Source organism: Heptranchias perlo, chromosome 5 (genome assembly GCF_035084215.1).
Source record: "Heptranchias perlo isolate sHepPer1 chromosome 5, sHepPer1.hap1, whole genome shotgun sequence".
In the NCBI taxonomy this organism is placed as follows: Eukaryota; Metazoa; Chordata; class Chondrichthyes; order Hexanchiformes; family Hexanchidae; genus Heptranchias; species Heptranchias perlo.
The window spans coordinates 132618878-132637117 of record NC_090329.1 but is presented as its reverse complement, the minus strand read 5'-3'; the positions used below and the strand labels follow the sequence as shown (position 1 = coordinate 132637117).

Here is an 18240-nt window from a genome sequence, read left to right as displayed (position 1 = left end):
TAGAATTGTACCCTTTAGTTTATATTGCCTCTCCTCATTCTTCCTGTCAAAATGTATCACTTTGCACTGTTCTGCGTTAAATTTCATCTGCCACATATCCGCCCATTCCACCAGCCTGTCTATGTCCTCTTGAAGTCCATCACTGTCCTCCTCACTGTTCACGACACTTCCATGCTTTGTGTCATCTGCAAATTTTGAAATTGTGCCTTGTGCACCCAAGTCGACATCATTAATATATATCAAGAAAAGCAGTGGTCCTCATACCAACCCCTGGGGAACACCACTGTATACCTCCCTCCAGTCCGAAAAATATCCATTCACCACTACTCTCTGTTTTCTGTCACTAAGCCAATTTCATATCCATGCTGCCACTGCCCCTTTTATTCCATGGGTTTCAACTTTGATGACAAGCCTATTATGCGGCACTTTATCAAACGCCTTTTGGAAGTCCATATACACCACAGTTTTTTTTATTCGTTCATGGGATGTGGGCGTCGCAGGCAACGCCAGCATTTATTGCCTATCCCTAATTGTCCTTGAGAAGATGGTAGTGAGCCACTTTCCTGAACTGTTGCAGTCCATGTTCTGAAGGTTCTCCCACAGTGCTGTTAGGTAGGGAGTTCCAGGATTTTGACCCAGCGACGATGAAGGAACGGTGATATATATATTTCCAAGTTGGGATGGTGCGTGACTTGGAGGGGAACATGCAGGCGGTGTTGTTCCCATGTGCATGCTGCCTTTGTCCTTCTAGGTGGTAGAGGTTGCGGGTTTGGGAGGTGCTGTAGAAGAAGCTTTGGGGAGTTGCTGCAGTGCATCCTGTAGATGATACACACTGCAGCCACGGTGCGCCGGTGGTGAAGGGAGTGAATGTTTAGGGTGGTGGGTGGGGTGCCAATCAAGTGGGCTGCTTTGTCCTGGATGGTGTCGAGCTTCTTGAGTGTTGTTGGAGCTGCACTCATCCAGGCAAGTGGAGAGTATTCCATCACACTCCTGACTTGTGCCTTGTAGATGGTGGAAAGGCTTTGGGGAGTCAGGAGGTGAGTCAGTCACTGCAGAATACCCAGCCTCTGACCTGCTCTTGTAGCCACAGTGTTGATATGGCTGGTCCAGTTAAGTTTCTGGTCAATGGTGACCCCCAGGATGTTGATGGTGGGGGATTTGGGGATGGTAATGCCGTTGAATGTCAAAGGGAGGTGGTTCGACTCTCTCTTGTTGGAGATGGTCATTGCCTGGCACTTGTGTGGCGCGAATGTTACTTGCCACTTATCAGCCTAAGCCAGGTCTTGCTGCAGGCGGGCATGGACTGCTTCATTATCTGAGGGGTTGCGAATGGAACTGAACACTCTGCAATCATCAGCAAACATTCCCATTTCTGACCTTATGATGGAGGGAAGGCCATTGATGAAGTAGCTGAAGATGGTTGGGCCTAGAACACTACCCTGAGGAGCTCCTGCAGTGATGTCCTGGGGCTGAGATGATTGGCCTTCAACAACCACTACCATCTTCCTTTGTGCTAGGTACGGCTCCAGCCATTGGAGAATTTTCCCCCTGATTCCCATTGACTTCAATTTTACTAGGGCTCCTTGGTGCCACACTCTGTCAAATGCTGCCTTGATGTCAAGGGCAGTCACTCTCACCTCACCTCTGGAATTCAGCTCTTTTGTCCATGTTTGGACCGAGGTCTAGAGCCGAGTGGCCCTGGCGGAACCCAAACTGAGCATCGGTGAGTAGGTTATTGGTGAGTAAGTGCCGCTTGATAGCACTGTCCACGACACCTTCCATCACTTTGCTGATGATTGAGAGTAGACGGATGGGGTGGTAATTGGTCGGTTTGGATTTGTCGTGCTGTTTGTGGACAGGACATACCTGGGCAATTTTCCACATTGTCGAGTAGATGCCAGTGTTGTAGCTGTACTGGAATAGCTTGGCTAGAGGTGCGGCAAATTCTGGAGCACAAGTCTTCAGCACTACAGCCAGGATGTTGTCGGGGCCCATAGCCTTTGCTGTATCCAGTGCATTCAGCCGGTTCTTGATATCAAGTGCAGTGAATCGAATTGGCTGAAGATGGTTGCAAATACTTCAGCCTTGAATTTTGCACTCACGTGCTGGACTCCGCCATCATTGAGGATGGGGATGTTGACGGAGCCTCCCATTAGTTGTTTAATTGTCCACCACCATTCACGACTGGATGTGGCAGGAAGATTATGGCCAGTACCTCCGCAATTTCCACCTTTACTTCCCCCAGCAACCTAGGATGCATCCCATCTGGACTGCGACTGATCTACTTTAAGTACAGCTAGCCTTTCTAATATCTCCGCTTGATCAATTTTTAGCCCATCCAACTACCTCTTCTTTTACAGTGACTTTGGCAGCATCTGCTTCCTTGGTAAAGACAACTGCAAAGTACTCATTTAGTACCTCAGCCATGCCCTCTGCCTCCATGAGTAGATCTCCTTTTTGGTTCCTAATCGGCCCCACTGCTCCTCTTACTACCCAGTTACTATTTATATGCCTATAGAAGACTTTTGGACTCCCTTTTATGTTAGCCGCCAGTCTATTCTCAGTACTGTCTCTTTGCCCCTCTTACTTCCTTTTTCACTTCCCCTCTGAACTTTCTATATTCAGCTTGGTTCTCACTTGTATTATCAACCTGACATCTGTTGTACTCCCCTTTTTTCTGCCTCTTACTCTCTGTCTCTTTCGTCATCCAGAGAGCTCTGGCTTTAGTTGCCCTACCTTTCCCCCTTGTGGGAATGAACCTAGACTGTACCTGAACCATCACTTTTTTAAAGGCTGCCCATTGTTCAGTTACAGTTTTGCCTGCATATCTTTGTAGATGTATCAATGACTTATCAATGACATAGGTGAAGGAATAGAGGGTTGTATATCAAAGTTTGGGAGGCACAGTAAGTAGTGCAGGTGGGAGTAGAAAGTTACAAAGGGACATAGACAGATTAAGTGAGTGGGCACAACTGTGGCAATTGGAGTTCAATGTGGGGAAGTGTGACGGTTTCCACTTTGGATCCAAGAAAGATGAATTGGAGTATTTTCTAAATGATGAGAAACTAGGAGCTGTGGAGGAGCAAAGAGATTTGGATGTCCATGTACACTAATCACTAAAAGCTAGTGGACAGATGTAAAAAGCAATCAAAAAGGCTAATAGAATGTTACCCTTTATCTCAAGGGGACTGGAATACAAAGGGAAGGAAGTTATGCTTCATTTGTATAGAGCCTCGGCTGGACCCCATCTGAAGTACAGCATTTATTTTTGGGCACCAGATACATTGGCCTTGGAGGGGGTGCAGCACAGATTCACCAGAATGTCACCAATGGAAATCCCAGTTCAGTGCTTTTAAAACATAAATCAGAAAAGGCTTCTACCCTCTCTGTGCCAGGCATGAACTGCAGTAGAATTTCAGCCCCTGTTCCTAACCATGCAAAAGCAGTCCCACAATGCTGGACGACAGAGGAGACATGGGGGTTTAAATTGGATAGGGCCCGAAACTGGGCGTAGGTATCGCGATCTGTGATTAACCCGCACCTGATGCTTCCTTCACAGGCAGGACAAGACATTTGTCCAGCCTCAGCACACACCTGAAAGCAGCATTCTAAATCAACGTTGCCACTAAGATTGAATGACAATTGCACTTTTCACCTGCAGGGGGAGCCCCATTCTCTTAAAGCCAGGCTGTCTCGCTGACAGCCTGCCAAACTCTCTCTTAAAGGCAGCCGGTACCTGTTATTGCTAAAAATAACAGTCTGCTGTCTGCATGGAGTCTGAACGGAGATCTGACATCGCACATGTAAAACACAGATGTAGGTCCTATCCCTATGTTTACAAACTGATGAGTTATGTTAAAACATTGAATAAAGGTTGCATACTACTAAATCCCACATCCTCTAATCTGCATGGCAGATCTCACCAATCTGCCGATCTGAGTATGTACCAGGCCTGCGAGAGTGCATGCACCAAGGTTCTCGAAAACTTGATGCAAGAAGTGAACAGAAGGAGGAACATCCTAAATCCATAGGGGCGGGGGGGCAAGAGGCCCTCCAGAATTTTCCCAAAAGGCAGTGGGAGGCAGTGGGAGACGCAGTCAATGCCAGGCGCATAGCACCACAAACTCCATATACCCGCCTTAGCCCCATATCCCTTTATACTCTTGGTTCACAGAAATCTATCAATCTCAGATTTAAAATTCACAGTTCAGCTAGCATCAACTTCCGTTTGCAGAAGAGCGTTCCAAACTTCTCCCACCTTTTGTGTGTAGAAGTGTTTCCTAACTTCACTCCTGCACGTCCTATGTTAAGCTATGTCCCCTCGTCCTAGTATTCAAGTATAGGACACCTCCAAAAACAGTTACAAATGCATCAGCAGCCAGAAGCAATAATCCAGCAACTAACCAGTAAATCCTGCATGGTCCCTTTAAATAGCGCTGGCGGGGGGTCCTTCAGGCACTCTAAGACATGTTCAGATGGTCGTGGTTAACACAGGGCGTTGAGTGGAGCGTTAAGTCCCAAACTGGTGTCTATCACTTTAAATCAGATCATCACACTGATCGAATGCATTTTCTCCTTACTTTTCATGCTGCCGGTGTTCGTTATTTGCACATGCGCTAAAGCCTTTACCAAGATTGCGTCCGGCACATGTCACACTAGAAGCGTATGTGCGCATCCAAGACGTCATCTTGGATGTTCGGGAGGCTGCGTAGCGCCGAAATAATGGGCGCTCAATGGCCCAATTTCTAGCCCATGATGTAAGAGGATGTCTTTGTCAACTGTCAGCACTGCAGAGAGATCAAAGAGAACAATGATGAATAATGTGCAATGGGCACAGTCAGTCATGGGATGTCTTTGGGACTTTGTCTAGGACTGTCTCAGTGCTATGAGCAGGATGGAAGCTGGACTACAAATGGAGTTATGGGAGAAGTGGGAAAAGGGGCTGTCCGAAATCCAGCAGAAATTTTCTCCAATTAAAAATTGGAAAGACTGAAGCCATTATGGCAGATGGAGTTTAATTTAGATAAATGTGAGGTGATGCATTTTGGCAGATCAAATCGGGCCAGGACCTACTCCGTTAATGGTAGGGCGTTGGGGAGAGTTATAGAACAAAGAGATCTAGGAGTACAGGTTCATAGCTTCTTGAAAGTGGAGTCACAGGTGGATAGGGTGGTGAAGAAGGCATTCGGCATGCTTGGTTTCATTGGTCAGAACATTGAATACAGGAGTTGGGATGTCTTGTTGAAGTTGTATAAGACATTAGTAAGGCCACACTTGGAATACTGTGTACAGTTCTGGTCACCCTATTATAGAAAGGATATTATTAAACTAGAAAGAGTGCAGAAAAGATTTACTAGGATGCTACCGGGACTTGATGGTTTGACTTATAGGGAGAGGTTGGATAGACTGAGACTTTTTTCCCTGGAGAGTAGGAGGTTGAGGGGTGATCTTATAGAAGTCTATAAAATAATGAGGGGCATAGATAAGGTAGATAGTCAAAATCTTTTCCCAAAGGTAGGGGAGTCTATAACGAGAAGGCATAGATTTAAGGTGAGAGGGGAGAGATACAAAAGGGTCCAGAGGGGCAATTTTTTCACTCAAAGGGTGGTGAGTGTCTGGAACGAGCTGCCAGAGGCAGTAGTAGAGGCGGGTACAATTTTGTCTTTTAAAAAGCATTTGGACAGTTACATGGGTAAGATGGGTATAGAGGGATATGGGCCAAATGCAGGCAACTGGGACTAGCTTAGTGGTATAAACTGGGCGACATGGACATGTTGGGCCGAAGGGTCTGTTTTCATGTTGTAAACTTCTATGACTATGACTCTATCTTCTGTCCCTACCACAAACTCCATTCCCAGCCACCAACTCTATCCTTCTCCTTGGCCACTGTCTGAGGCTGAACCAGACTGTTCGCAACCTTGGCATCCTACTTGACCCTGATTTGAGCTTCCAACACCTCTCCATCACCAAAACTGCCTACTTCCACCTCCGTAATATCGCCCATCTCCGCCATTCCTCAGCCCATCTGCTGCTGAAACCCTTATCCATGCCTTTATTGCCTTCGAAAAGGGACAGGGGTGTATATACACAAATTTTTGAAGGTGGCAGGACAAGTTGAAAAGGCCGTTAGAAAAGCATATGGGATCCGTGGCTTTATCAATAGATGTCAAGACCATAGAGAGGATGCAGAAGAGATTTACTAGATTGGTACCAGGGATGAGGAACTTCAGTTATGTGGAGAGTTTGGAGAAACTGGGGTTGTTCTCCTTAGAGCAGAAAAGGTTGAGAAGAGATTTGATAGAGGTGTTCAAAATCATGAACGGTTTTGATAGAGTAAAAAAGGAAAAACTGTTTCTAGTGGCAAAAAGGTCAGTAACCAGAGGACACAGATATAAGGCGATTGGCAAAAGAACCAGAGGCAACAGGAAGAAACATTTTTTTTAAGCAGTGAGTTGTTATGATTTGGAATGCACTGCCTGATAGGGTGGTGGTAACAGATTCAGTAGTAACTTTCAAAAGGGAATTGGATAAATACTTGAAGGGAAAAAAATTACAGCGCTATAGGGAAAGTGCAGGAGAGTGGGACTAATTGGAAAGCTCTTTCAAAGAGCTGGCACAGGCACGATGGGTTGAATGGCCCGCTTCTGTGCCATATCATACTATGATACTATAAGGTAGGGATGGTTTCTGAGCCAAGGGTGCCATTGGTTGTGTTGGAAAGCATGGGAAAGGTAGTTACTACAGTCCCCAAATAGTCAACGGGAAATTGAGGAGCAAATATGTAAGGAGATTACAGACAGCTGCAAGAAAAATAGGGTGGTAATAGTAGGGGACTTTAACTTTCCCAACATTGACTGGGACAGCCATAGCATTAGGGGCTTGGATGGAGAGAAATTTGTTGAGTGTATTCAGGAGGAATTTCTCATTCAGTATGTGGATGGCCCGACTAGAGAGGGGGCAAAACTTGACCTCCTCTTGGGAAATAAGGACGGGCAGGTGACAGAAGTGTTAGTGAGGGATCACTTTGGGACCAGTGATCATAATTCCATTAGTTTTAAGATAGCTATGGAGAATGATAGGTCTGGCCCAAAAGTTAAAATTCTAAATTGGGGAAAGGCCAATTTTGATGGTATTAGACAGGAACTTTCAGAAGTTGATTGGGAGAGTCTGTTGGCAGGCAAAGGGACGTCTGGTAAGTGGGAGTCCTTCAAAAGTGTGTTAACCAGGGTTCAGGGTAAGCACATTCCTTATAAAGTGAAGGGCAAGGCTGGTAGAAGTAGGGAACCTTGGATGACTCGGGAGATTGAGGCCCTAGTCAAAAAGAAGAAGGAGGCATATGACATGCATAGGCAGCTGGGATCAAGTGGATCCCTGGAAGAGTATAGAGATTGCCGGAGTAGAGTTAAGAGAGAAATCAGGAGGGCAAAAAGGGGACATGAGATTGCTTTGGCAGATAAGGCAAAGGAGAATCCAAAGAGCTTCTACAAATACATAAAGGGCAAAAGAGTAACTAGGGAGAAAGTAGGGCCTCTGAAGGATCAACAAGGTCATCTATGTGCGGAACCACAAGAGATGGGTGAGATCCTAAATGAATATTTCGCATCGGTATTTACGGTTGAGAAAGGCATGGATGTTAGGGAACTTGGGGAAATAAATAGTGATGTCTTGAGGAGTGTACATATTACAGAGAGGGAGGTGCTGGAAGTTTTAACGCGCATCAAGGTAGATAAATCTCCGGGACCTGATGAAATGTATCCCAGGACGTTATGGGAGGTTAGGGAGGAAATTGCAGGTCCCCTAGCAGAGATATTTGAATCATCGACAGCTACAGGTGAGGTGCCTGAAGATTGGAGGGTAGCAAATGTTGTGCCTTTGTTTAAGAAGGGCGGCAGGGAAAAGCCTGGGAACTACAGACCGGTGAGCCTGACATCTGTAGTGGGCAAGTTGTTAGAGGGTATTCTGAGGGACAGGATCTACGGGCATTTGGAGAGGCAGGGACTGATTAGGAACAGTCAGCATGGTTTTGTGAGAGGAAAATCATGTCTCACGAATTTGATTGAGTTTTTTGAAGGGGTAACCAAGAAGATAGATGAGGGCTGTGCAGTAGACGTGGTCTACATTGACTTCAGCAAAGCCTTTGACAAGGTACCGCATGGTAGGTTGTTACATAAGTTTAAATCTCATGGATCCAAGGTGAGGTAGCCAATTGGATACAAAATTGGCTTGACGACAGAAGACAGAGGGTGGTTGTAGAGAGTTGTTTTTCAAACTGGAGGCCTGTGACCAGCGGTGTGCCTCAGGGATCGGTGCTGGGTCCGCTGTTATTTGTTATTTATATTAATGATTTGGATGAGAATTTAGGAGGCATGGTTAGTAAGTTTGCAGATGACACCAGGATTGGTGGTATTGTGGACAGTGAAGAAGGTTATCTGGGATTGCAACGGGATCTTGATAAATTGGGCCAGTGGGCCGATGAATGGCAGATGGAGTTTAATTTAGATAAATGTGAGGTGATGCATTTTGGTAGATCGAATCGGGCCAGGACCTACTCCGTTAATGGTCGGGCGTTGGGGAGAGTTATAGAACAAAGAGATCTAGGAGTACAGGTTCATAGCTCCTTGAAAGTGGAGTCACAGGTGGATAGGGTGGTGAAGAAGGCATTCGGCATGCTTGGTTTCATTGGTCAGAACATTGAATGCAGGAGTTGGGATGTCTTGTTGAAGTTGTACAAGACATTAGTAAGACCACACTTGGAATACTGTGTACAGTTCTGGTCACCCTATTATAGAAAGGATATTATTAAACTAGAAAGAGTGCAGAAAAGATTTACTAGGATGCTACCGGGACTTGATGGTTTGACTTATAGGGAGAGGTTAGATAGACTGGGACTTTTTTCCCTGGAGAGTAGGAGGTTAAGGGGTGATCTTATAGAAGTCTATAAAATAATGAGGGGCACAGATAAGGTAGATAGTCAAAATCTTTTCCCAAAGGTAGGGGAGTCTATAACGAGGGGACATAGATTTAAGGTGAGAGGGGAGAGATACAAAAGGGTCCAGAGGGGCAATTTTTTCACTCAAAGGGTGGTGAGTGTCTGGAACGAGCTGCCAGAGGCAGTAGTAGAGGCGGGTACAATTTTGTCTTTTAAAAAGCATTTGGACAGTTACATGGGTAAGATGGGTATAGAGGGATATGGGCCAAATGCAGGCAATTGGGACTAGCGTAGTGGTATAAACTGGGCGACATGGACATGTTGGGCCGAAGGGCCTGTTTCCATGTTGTAACTTCTATGATTCTATGATGATAAGTGGGAGGGGAGGAGATTGAAGGCACAGGAGGTGAGTCTCATGGAAGAGGTAAGCATGGAACGGCAATAGGGAGATGGGAGCAAAACTGCGGCAATGAGGGTGGTCAGGAATGGGAGGGGAGAAAGCAGAAGTGGCGGCAGACACAGCTGCAGAGCTGGTTTCACATTTGTAGACATTGAAATCCTAGAGCTTTTTGCATTTCATTTATCTTCACATCTACATATGCAGTCTTATCATTTCCAATCCTGCTACCTGCCTTCCTGATGAACACAATGGGAGCCAACTTACTCGGTGGACTTGTACCGTAATCCAAAGTAGCATGTTGCTCTTTACATGCCAGCCTTCACCTGGAAGTGTTCCTTCACTCATATCCTCAAGTACATTCAACCCACAAAAATATAACACTGGTACATTAATCCATTATCACACTTACTGTGGGCTGGATGTTATGGGAATGAAAAGTGATTCTCACTTTTTACATTCTTTTTCAAGACAACAGGTGCCACTGCTCAAACCTGAGATCTCTCACTCCCTATGCTGAGGAAGCTATTCAGATCCTGGGGATAGACGTTTTAGAGGGTATCAGGTATATGAAATGCTAGGGCATGTGGTTGCTGAGGGATTGTCATGGCACTCTACCTTTCTTCTTTTCGACAGCAAGAGACCAGTGGAGTGCAAAGGGCCAATCGAGTGTGGAGTTTAGCCTCATGGAAGTTCAGGCTGAGTAGGAATTTTGCCTTCAGGTGCAGTTGGCCCAGAATTATATTTGATAGATTAAAAATCACTAAGTTATTGGGTAGCAATTAGTCTGGACCCAGGACCGCCGCTCGCCTCTTATGGACATCACTAAGATGGAGACCATCCGTTCAGCGGCCTCTGTTGCATCTACCCTTCCTCTTGCTGACCAAGCCAGATCTCCCCCTGGCTCTCCCTGCCCTAGCCCTGAACTCACATCTTGTTTTAGTTTCTCTCCTATCTTTCCTCCTGCCCTCTCCAAGTTCATCCTGTTCATGATTCTTACCTCCTGCTCTCTTGATCCCATTCCCACTAAACTGCTGACCACCCAACTTCCCTTCTTGGCCCCCATGCTAGCTGACATTGTAGATGATTCCGTCTTCTCAGGTATTGTTCCCCTCCCTTTCAAAACTGCTGTCGTCACTCCCTTACTCAAAAAGCCCACATTCAACCCTTATGCCCTTACAAACTACTGCCACATCTTCAACGTCCCTTTCCTTTCCAAAATTGAATGTGTTGTTTCCCAAATTCGTGCCCGTCTTTCCAGCAATTCCATGTTTGAATCTCTCCAATCAGGTTTCCTCCCCTGTCACACTACTGAAACGGCTGTAATTAAAGTCACAAATGACATGTATCTTCTCAAGACCTGCATTTCCTTTAAGTACATAGCATTCGCTCTATAACTTAAGAGCCTTAAAGCTCAGTAAAAATCTGGTTGCAATCTTTTGCATTTTCTCCACGGTCTAAGCCCTGAAATTCCTCAGCAGTTCTCCTGATTTCCCAGCAGCTATGCCAGGAAACCAGGCGAGCCTTCATAGAATTTCAGGGTCTCAATAGCCTTCTCCATGTGCTGGGACCAAAACGGGATACAATACTCCAAGTGCAGACATACCAAGGTCTTATATAGCCTAAGTTTAGTTGTATGTTCTTTGTTTTATACTTAATAATCTTAGCAATAAATCCTAAAACCCTATTTACATTCCCTACAGCCATCTCAGATTGATTGCACTCTTCTAATAAATTGTCAACTATTTATTAGATAAATAGTTTTCTCCAGGTTTCTCTTGATCCATAACCTTTAACATATGTGTGGTATAAGCATATCTGTAGATTCTCCACCCCAAAAGCATGGCACTGCACTTGGTCACATTGAAGGACATCTGCCATATATGAGCTCATTCCCCAATTGAACTAAATTACTTGTACCTGTGCACATTTTGGTGTCATCTGCAAATTTACAAATGGTTCCATTAATGTCTTCATCCAAATCATTAATGAATCAGAAATGATCCCAACACAGACCTTTGTAGAGCTCCACTTGTGATCAGGCCCCAATAGATCCACTCTCATTAATGACAACCCTCTGCCTGCAAGATTTCAGCTTGTTTCCTATCCAGCATAATATCTGTCCAATAATCCTGTGTGATTTTTCAGGAGGGCACCTGGGCTGAACTCCTCTCATCTGCAGCTCCATCTGTGGCTATCCACCACCATCCCTACCCTCCCTCTCCCATCCCTCCCCCACCTCAGTCGCCTTTACATCATTGCTTAAGACCCCCTGCCTCTATTTTAGCTTAATTCACCTGCTCCAGAGAACATTGCCCATTCCTCACTCTGCTGATCTTTGCTTTCACCTGATTGGGGCTTCCACTGCTGGGACACTTCTCCCATTGATTTCCTGGACGCTTCTCAATCAGGACTGTGCTGTTCGTCTGCCATGACTACTATCCTACTTTAATCTTCATGTTTAAACTAATTGCTCCCGACCATATTGATCATCTTATATACTGCATTATTATATCTTGGATTTCTTGGCTGAACTCTACTGAGCTGCGTGGTTGATCTGATGATGTTCTTCCTTTGGGACGGTGGTGCTCGCTCCTGGATCATTGAGTTGATGAACCCCCTTTGGTAGCAGAGTCATCTGTTCCACTTGGATCCTCTGTGGATGTGGTGATATAGATATCCTTTCGTTTTCCCAGCTCTTTTTTGCCCGTTCCACACCAATGTCTCACGGAAGTCATAAAAGGCAGAACATATATTGATAAGTGATCCAAATAATATACAGGAAATCAAAGTCTTGGCACATTTGGATGATAGTGACCACCGAATGATCAAGTTCGACGTGATCTGAGATTCAGCAATACTGCTGTTATTATACATAACATAATAGTAATTATACATAACAGCCTGTTACGTACAATTATTAAAAGGCCAACTTCAAGTGAGTGAAGGAAGAGCTCAAGCAAATTGATTGGGGGATGACGGATTGTTGAGCAACAATTCAGTATAGAACAAGTAGAACACATTTCAGGGCATTTTGAAGGATTAAAGCGTACCTTTCGATTAGTAAGTGAAGTCTAAACAAGCACACTTCTCATTGATCAACAAAACAATCAGAAGAGAAATTTGGAAGAACAAACTCTTCAAATGATGTAGGGGAAAAGGTGAGGGCGGCCGCTAGGATGAATATAAAAATATAAGAAAATTAAGGGTGGTGAGAGCAGCAAAGAGGAACCTGGAAATGAGCATAGCCACAGATGCAAAATATACAATAAGAAATTAATTTGTTACTGTAACAGTAAGAAGGAACTCAGAAAAGAGGTGAGAACCCTAAAGGATGCTAACTGAGGAAAGTGAGTGAGAATTTAAAATAATATACTAATGATTACTTACTCCAAGTATTCACAAAGGAAGTCAGGAGCAGCATGCTCTCCATTGTTAAGGATAATCCAAGGGAACAACTTCAGCAGAATTGAGATTGATAACCTAAACAGGCTAATAGCTCAAAATAAATGAATCTGCTGGGATCTATGATATTTTCCTAAACTATCAAGAGAGATATGGGATGAAATTTGTGGGGTGCTTATAGTCATTATGAGAGAGTTGATGAATGCTGGGGAAATCCCACTAGTCTGAAAACAAGCTACGTTGATACCATTTTCAAAGAAATGACAAAACAGATCCATGCAACAAATCAGAATTTGCATCGATACTGTGCAAAATATTGGAATAGGTTATTAGAAACAAACTTTGGGATTAACTATTATAATAACCTAGTAAATAGCAGTCACCACGCAATCAGACGGTGACTATCCTGCCTACATACTCCTTGACTTTGTTTGAAGACTTGACATCTCAAATGGAGTATAGATAATCTAATATTTCTCAGGGAAGACAACCTGCTACCTCTACTTCGTCTGACCTACACATGACTCCAATCTACACAATGGAATTGTCAGCCTTGGTTCATTGGCAGAACTTCTTGCCTCAATGCTAGAAGGTGGTGGGTTCAAGCCCCACTCCAGGACTTAAGCATCAAATCCAGACTGATGCTTCGCTGCAGTACTGAGGGGAATGCTGCACCATTGCAGGTACTGTCTTCTGAATGAGACATTAAACTGAGTTCCCATTTGCCCGCTGCAGTGGATGTAAAAGATGCCATGGCAGTATTCAAGGGGATTAATGAAGCTCTTGCATGTTTTCTGTGAGAGTTCTCTTAGCCCATTTAAAACCAATGGAAAATTGTTCCGCTTTAGGAATATGACAAGAAACCGGTCTAAGACTTGCTTGCCTAATTTACCAATTTCCCTGCACCTGACCCATACTGGCACAACAGGTTGTAAAATGTACCTTTTTATGTTAGTTATCCAATTTGTTGTCTGTCTAGTTTATTTTGTAATTCTGAATGTCTGTCTGCAGCGTTATCAGGCTAATAAAGAGAATCCACCACTTGCTAGAAACATGCCTCCTATAGCTGGAAAGATACTGTGGGTGAGACAGCTCTTCAGGCGCATATATGAGCCCATTGACTATTTCTATGTAAGTCATTCTAATATAAAGTGATTAGATAGTAATAGAATTATATTCAAAGGAAAGATTAAATATATTTTTTTCTGTTTGATTTTATATTCTTTTTCTCCTAGTCCATGGCCTTGAATTCTGGGGTCCTTGCTCTTCCCCTGGGAATGTAGTGGGTGATACTTCCAGATGCCACTGTGCTCTGAAATTAACTCCATCCCAAATCATAGGGATGACACTATTTAAATAGTCAGGCTGGTAGGTCCATAGAGCTGCAACAGGGGCAACCACCTCAAAGAACTGCCAGAAAATTGGAGTAGCCTTCTGCTGAGCCGAATGATGTTGTAACATACAGAATTCCCAGGTTACCCAGACATGTACAGATTGGAGATGATGTCCTTTGGATAAGATGTTAAACTGAGGCCCTATACTGTTGGTTCAGGTGGACTTTAAAGTTCCCACAGCACTATTGAAAGAAGAGTAGTCAATTTTCTTGACATTCTGGCCAACATTCCTCCCTCAACCAACGCCATCAAAATCAAACAATCTAGCTATTTGTCTCATTTGTTCTATGTGGGACTTTCCTGTGCTCAAATTGGATGCTGTATCTGCCGACAAAACATTGTGACTACACTCAATTAATTGAACATGAAGTCATTGGGAAGTCCTGAGAATATGATATTTTTCTATGTTCTATTGTTATAGGTATATTAAAACTGTAAATGCTTTTATAATTTTGATGCACCTAGTATTCATAGAAAATAATCCTCCGCATAGGAAAATTGACAGTGAAAACCTCTGATGTCATAGCACGTAGCAATATCAATATATGGAAAGGCTGGTACTCAAAATATAGAAAGCGTGAATCAGAGAAAATATTTTACAAAGGATACATAATTCGTTGATCGATAGAATCCAGACGTGGAAATGCAGGAATTGTTATCTTCCTGGGAGAATGTGACCATTGGGATCCCACAGGAGTCTGTTTTGGGACCTCTTTCATTTAATATCTTCATAAATGAACTGAAGCTAGGAGTCACAAGCACAATGGCTAAATTTGCAGATAATACAAAGCTAACATGCAGGTGCAGCAAGCAATGAGGAAGGCAAATGGTATGTTGGCCTTTATTACAACAGGATTTGGGTACAGGAGTAAAGATGTCTTACTGCAATTATATTGGGCCTTGGTGAGACTGCACCTGGAGTATTGTGTACCATTTTGGTCTCCTTACCTAAGAAAGGATATATTTGCCATCGAGGGAGTGCAACGAAGGTTCACCAGACTGATTCCTGGGATGGCGGGATTGTCGTACGAAGAGTGGTTGAGTAGACTAGGCCTATATTCTCTGGAGTTTAGAAGAATGAGAGGTGATCTCATTGAAACATACAAAATTCTTAGAGGGCTTGACAGGGTAGTAGCAAGGAGGATGTTTCCCCTGGCTGGGGAATCTAGAACCAGGGGTCACAGTCTCAGAATAAAGGGTAGGCCATTTAGGACAGAGATGAGGAGAAATTTCTTCACTCAGAGGGTGATGAATCTTTGGAATTCTCTACCCCAGAGGTCTGTGGAGGCTCAGTCATTGAAAACATTCAAAACAGAGATCGATAGATTTCTAGATATTAAAGGCATCAAGGGATATGGGGATGGTGCAGGAAAATGGCATTGAGGTTGACGATCAGCCATGATCTTGTTGAATGGCGAAGCAGGCTCAAGGGGCCGGATGGCCTACTCCTGCTTCTATTTCTTATGTTCTATATATTCTAATGAAGGTGGTAGATTCCAAAGCTGAACAGGAGAAGCTACAGAAGGATTTGAATATACTTGGGAATTAGGCAGATAGATGCCAGATGAAATTCAATGTAGAGCAAAGCAAAGTGCTTCACATAGGGACAAAAAATCCAGGAAGAGACTGTTAAGGAAAAGAAAAGGACTTGCATTTATATAGCCCCATTCATGACCTCAGGACGTCCCAAAGCAATTTCCAGTAAATAAAGCACTTTTGAACTGTAGTAACTGTTGTAATGCAGGGAAATTCAGCAGCCAATTTGCAGGCAGCAAGGTTCCACAAACAGCAATGAGAGACATGACCAGATTTAGAGGGTTAAATTGGATAACCCCCGAAAACAGGCGCTGGGATCACGGTCCTCGATTAACCCATGCCCATTCGTTGCGATGCAGGCAGCACGTAATATTCGTGCTGCCTGCAGTTTTAAATGATAGCTGCGTGCAGCCAGCGCTACCTGTACTGGCTGCATGCATCAGCAGGGGGCCCCAGTATCGCAAGTGGCGAGCGCTACTTAAAGGCAGCCTGCACCTTTTAAAGGGGAGGTGCACTGTGGCTGCAAGAAATGGTGGGAGTCCTTTGTGAAGTGATTGCTGGCTGTGATACTTTGAAGAATGGCTGCGCCAAGTTGTCTGATGATGCACTAAAGGTCTTGGTGCAAGAGGTGGAGAGAAAGCGAGGCATTCTGTATCCACAGGGGGGCAAGAGGCCCTCCAGATAAATGTTTAAGAGGCAGTGGGAGAAAGTAGCAGATGACGTCAATGCCAGGAGCATAGCGCCAATAACATGGATGCAGTGCAGGAAGAAGTTCAATGAGTTGTCAAGGTGAGTGAGTTCAAGTTTCAAGTGGCATATCCTACCAACTGCAGTACTAGCCTCATCCACTGCTCAATGCACCTCACTCTCCATCACCCACCTACCAAGGACCTCTTTCAATCAGTACTCAGCCGTACAAATCAGATGCTTGCTCTCACCCTCACACTTTACCACTGTTGCAAGCCGCACACCCACAGCTCACAGGTTACACACACTGGCAGCTATTCAATCATGACAGCCACATCACCCAAACATCTTGCAGGACACTCACTGACACACTTCCCTCTTTCTTGCAGGAGAACGTGGTGCATAACAGGAGGCAGTAAGAACCAACTGGAGGAGGACAAGTGCATCTGCAAGTTTTAACCCTCATGGAGGAGACAGTGCTGGCCATCATGAGACGGGCATCGCTGAGGCCATGGCCAGTGGCGGCGCTGGAGGGAGCGATGATGAGGGTCTCTGCATACCTAATCCTCCTTCTCGCTTCCCACTTCTCCCTCATCTCACAATCTTTTCTGACTCACGTGCTGCAGATGGTGTAAGCAGGAACGTCTTACTTTCTTCTCTTCCCTCACCACAACTCAACCCGTCAGGCCTCACATCTGAGGGATGGTACAGCATTAGTGGTAAGTGTCTAGATGGGTGCAAAGAGAGGAAAGGCAAGCTCCAGATTCTCTGTTGCCTCGCTGCAGGTGACGTTAGCTGCAGTGAGGGCCAGGAGAGAAGTGTTATTCCACACAAGTGGGAAAAAGATACCTGGTGCCGCCACTCAGAAGGCGCAGCTTAAAGTCGCTCACAAAGTCAACAGCAGGAGTATGACGCCGAGGACCTGGATCCATTGTAGAAAACATTACAACCACCTCACCAGGTCAGTAAAAAGTCAGTATAGGTCCTACTTTACCTGCACCTGCTTTCACTCCCTCTTGTCCCTCCTACACCCTTCACACCAATCCTCACGCCTGCCTAACTTTCCTCACCACCAATCACAGTGCCACACTGTGCCACCTATCCTCCCCACTCCTAACACATGTTCACCTCCCACTTACTACTAATGCCATCCTCATCTCACCTCCTCTAAGTTGCCCAATCTGCACCCCCTGCCAGCAAACCTTTTCAATTCACACTGTAGCCACTTGCAGCAAATGCGTGAAACCCCCACTCCCATTACAACTGCCTGATTTTCCCTTTCACGTTAAGCACTACATCCAGAAGAAGTATACATCCTTGCTAATCACTCATACTGCTGTCCTACCCCTTTTGCAGGAGAAGAGACCGCAGAATTCCAGGGAGAGGGCCAGGACCGATGGAGGACCACGCGAATATGTGGAAGTGATATCGGCGGAGATAAGCAGCACACGTAACGCAGGCAGCATTGATGATGGCAAGGTGGCTGTCTCGGCAGAGCAGGGTGACTGATTTAACCTTAGACTGCTTCATTTCCGACAACCAACTGCACCTTCAACCGACTTCAGCACCTCAACCAATATGATCAAGTGTTTAATGTGCAAATTTACATTTTTTTATTACCATTACGAACTCTTCACCCTTTCTTCTTTCCTCCAGGTCCATCACATGAAGAACACGAGCCGCTGCCTACAGAGGAAGAAGGCTTCTCTGAGAAATTCATCCCTTCTGAGGATACATCGTCAAATGCTACATCTGTTGCAGGCACCAGCACAGAGACTGGCACATCGAATGGGCTTGTTAGTAAGGCAAATAGGCCAGCATCTGGTGAGTCTCACAGCACAAGTGAGCAAGAGCAGATAGTGGTGGTAGGGACAGCCGAGGAGAATACGCGC

The 18240-nt window shown here is 44.8% G+C and overlaps 1 protein-coding gene across 1 annotated transcript in view; it reads left to right on the top strand.

Moving 5' to 3' along the window:
- LOC137322209 (dynein axonemal heavy chain 8-like) overlaps positions 1-18240 on the top strand; it is a 1675662-nt gene that overhangs the window by 401561 nt on the left and 1255861 nt on the right. The window contains exon 16 of the mRNA XM_067985325.1: positions 13743-13862. Coding sequence (XP_067841426.1) covers positions 13743-13862 — 120 coding nt within the window. The remainder of the gene's footprint in view (positions 1-13742; positions 13863-18240) is intronic.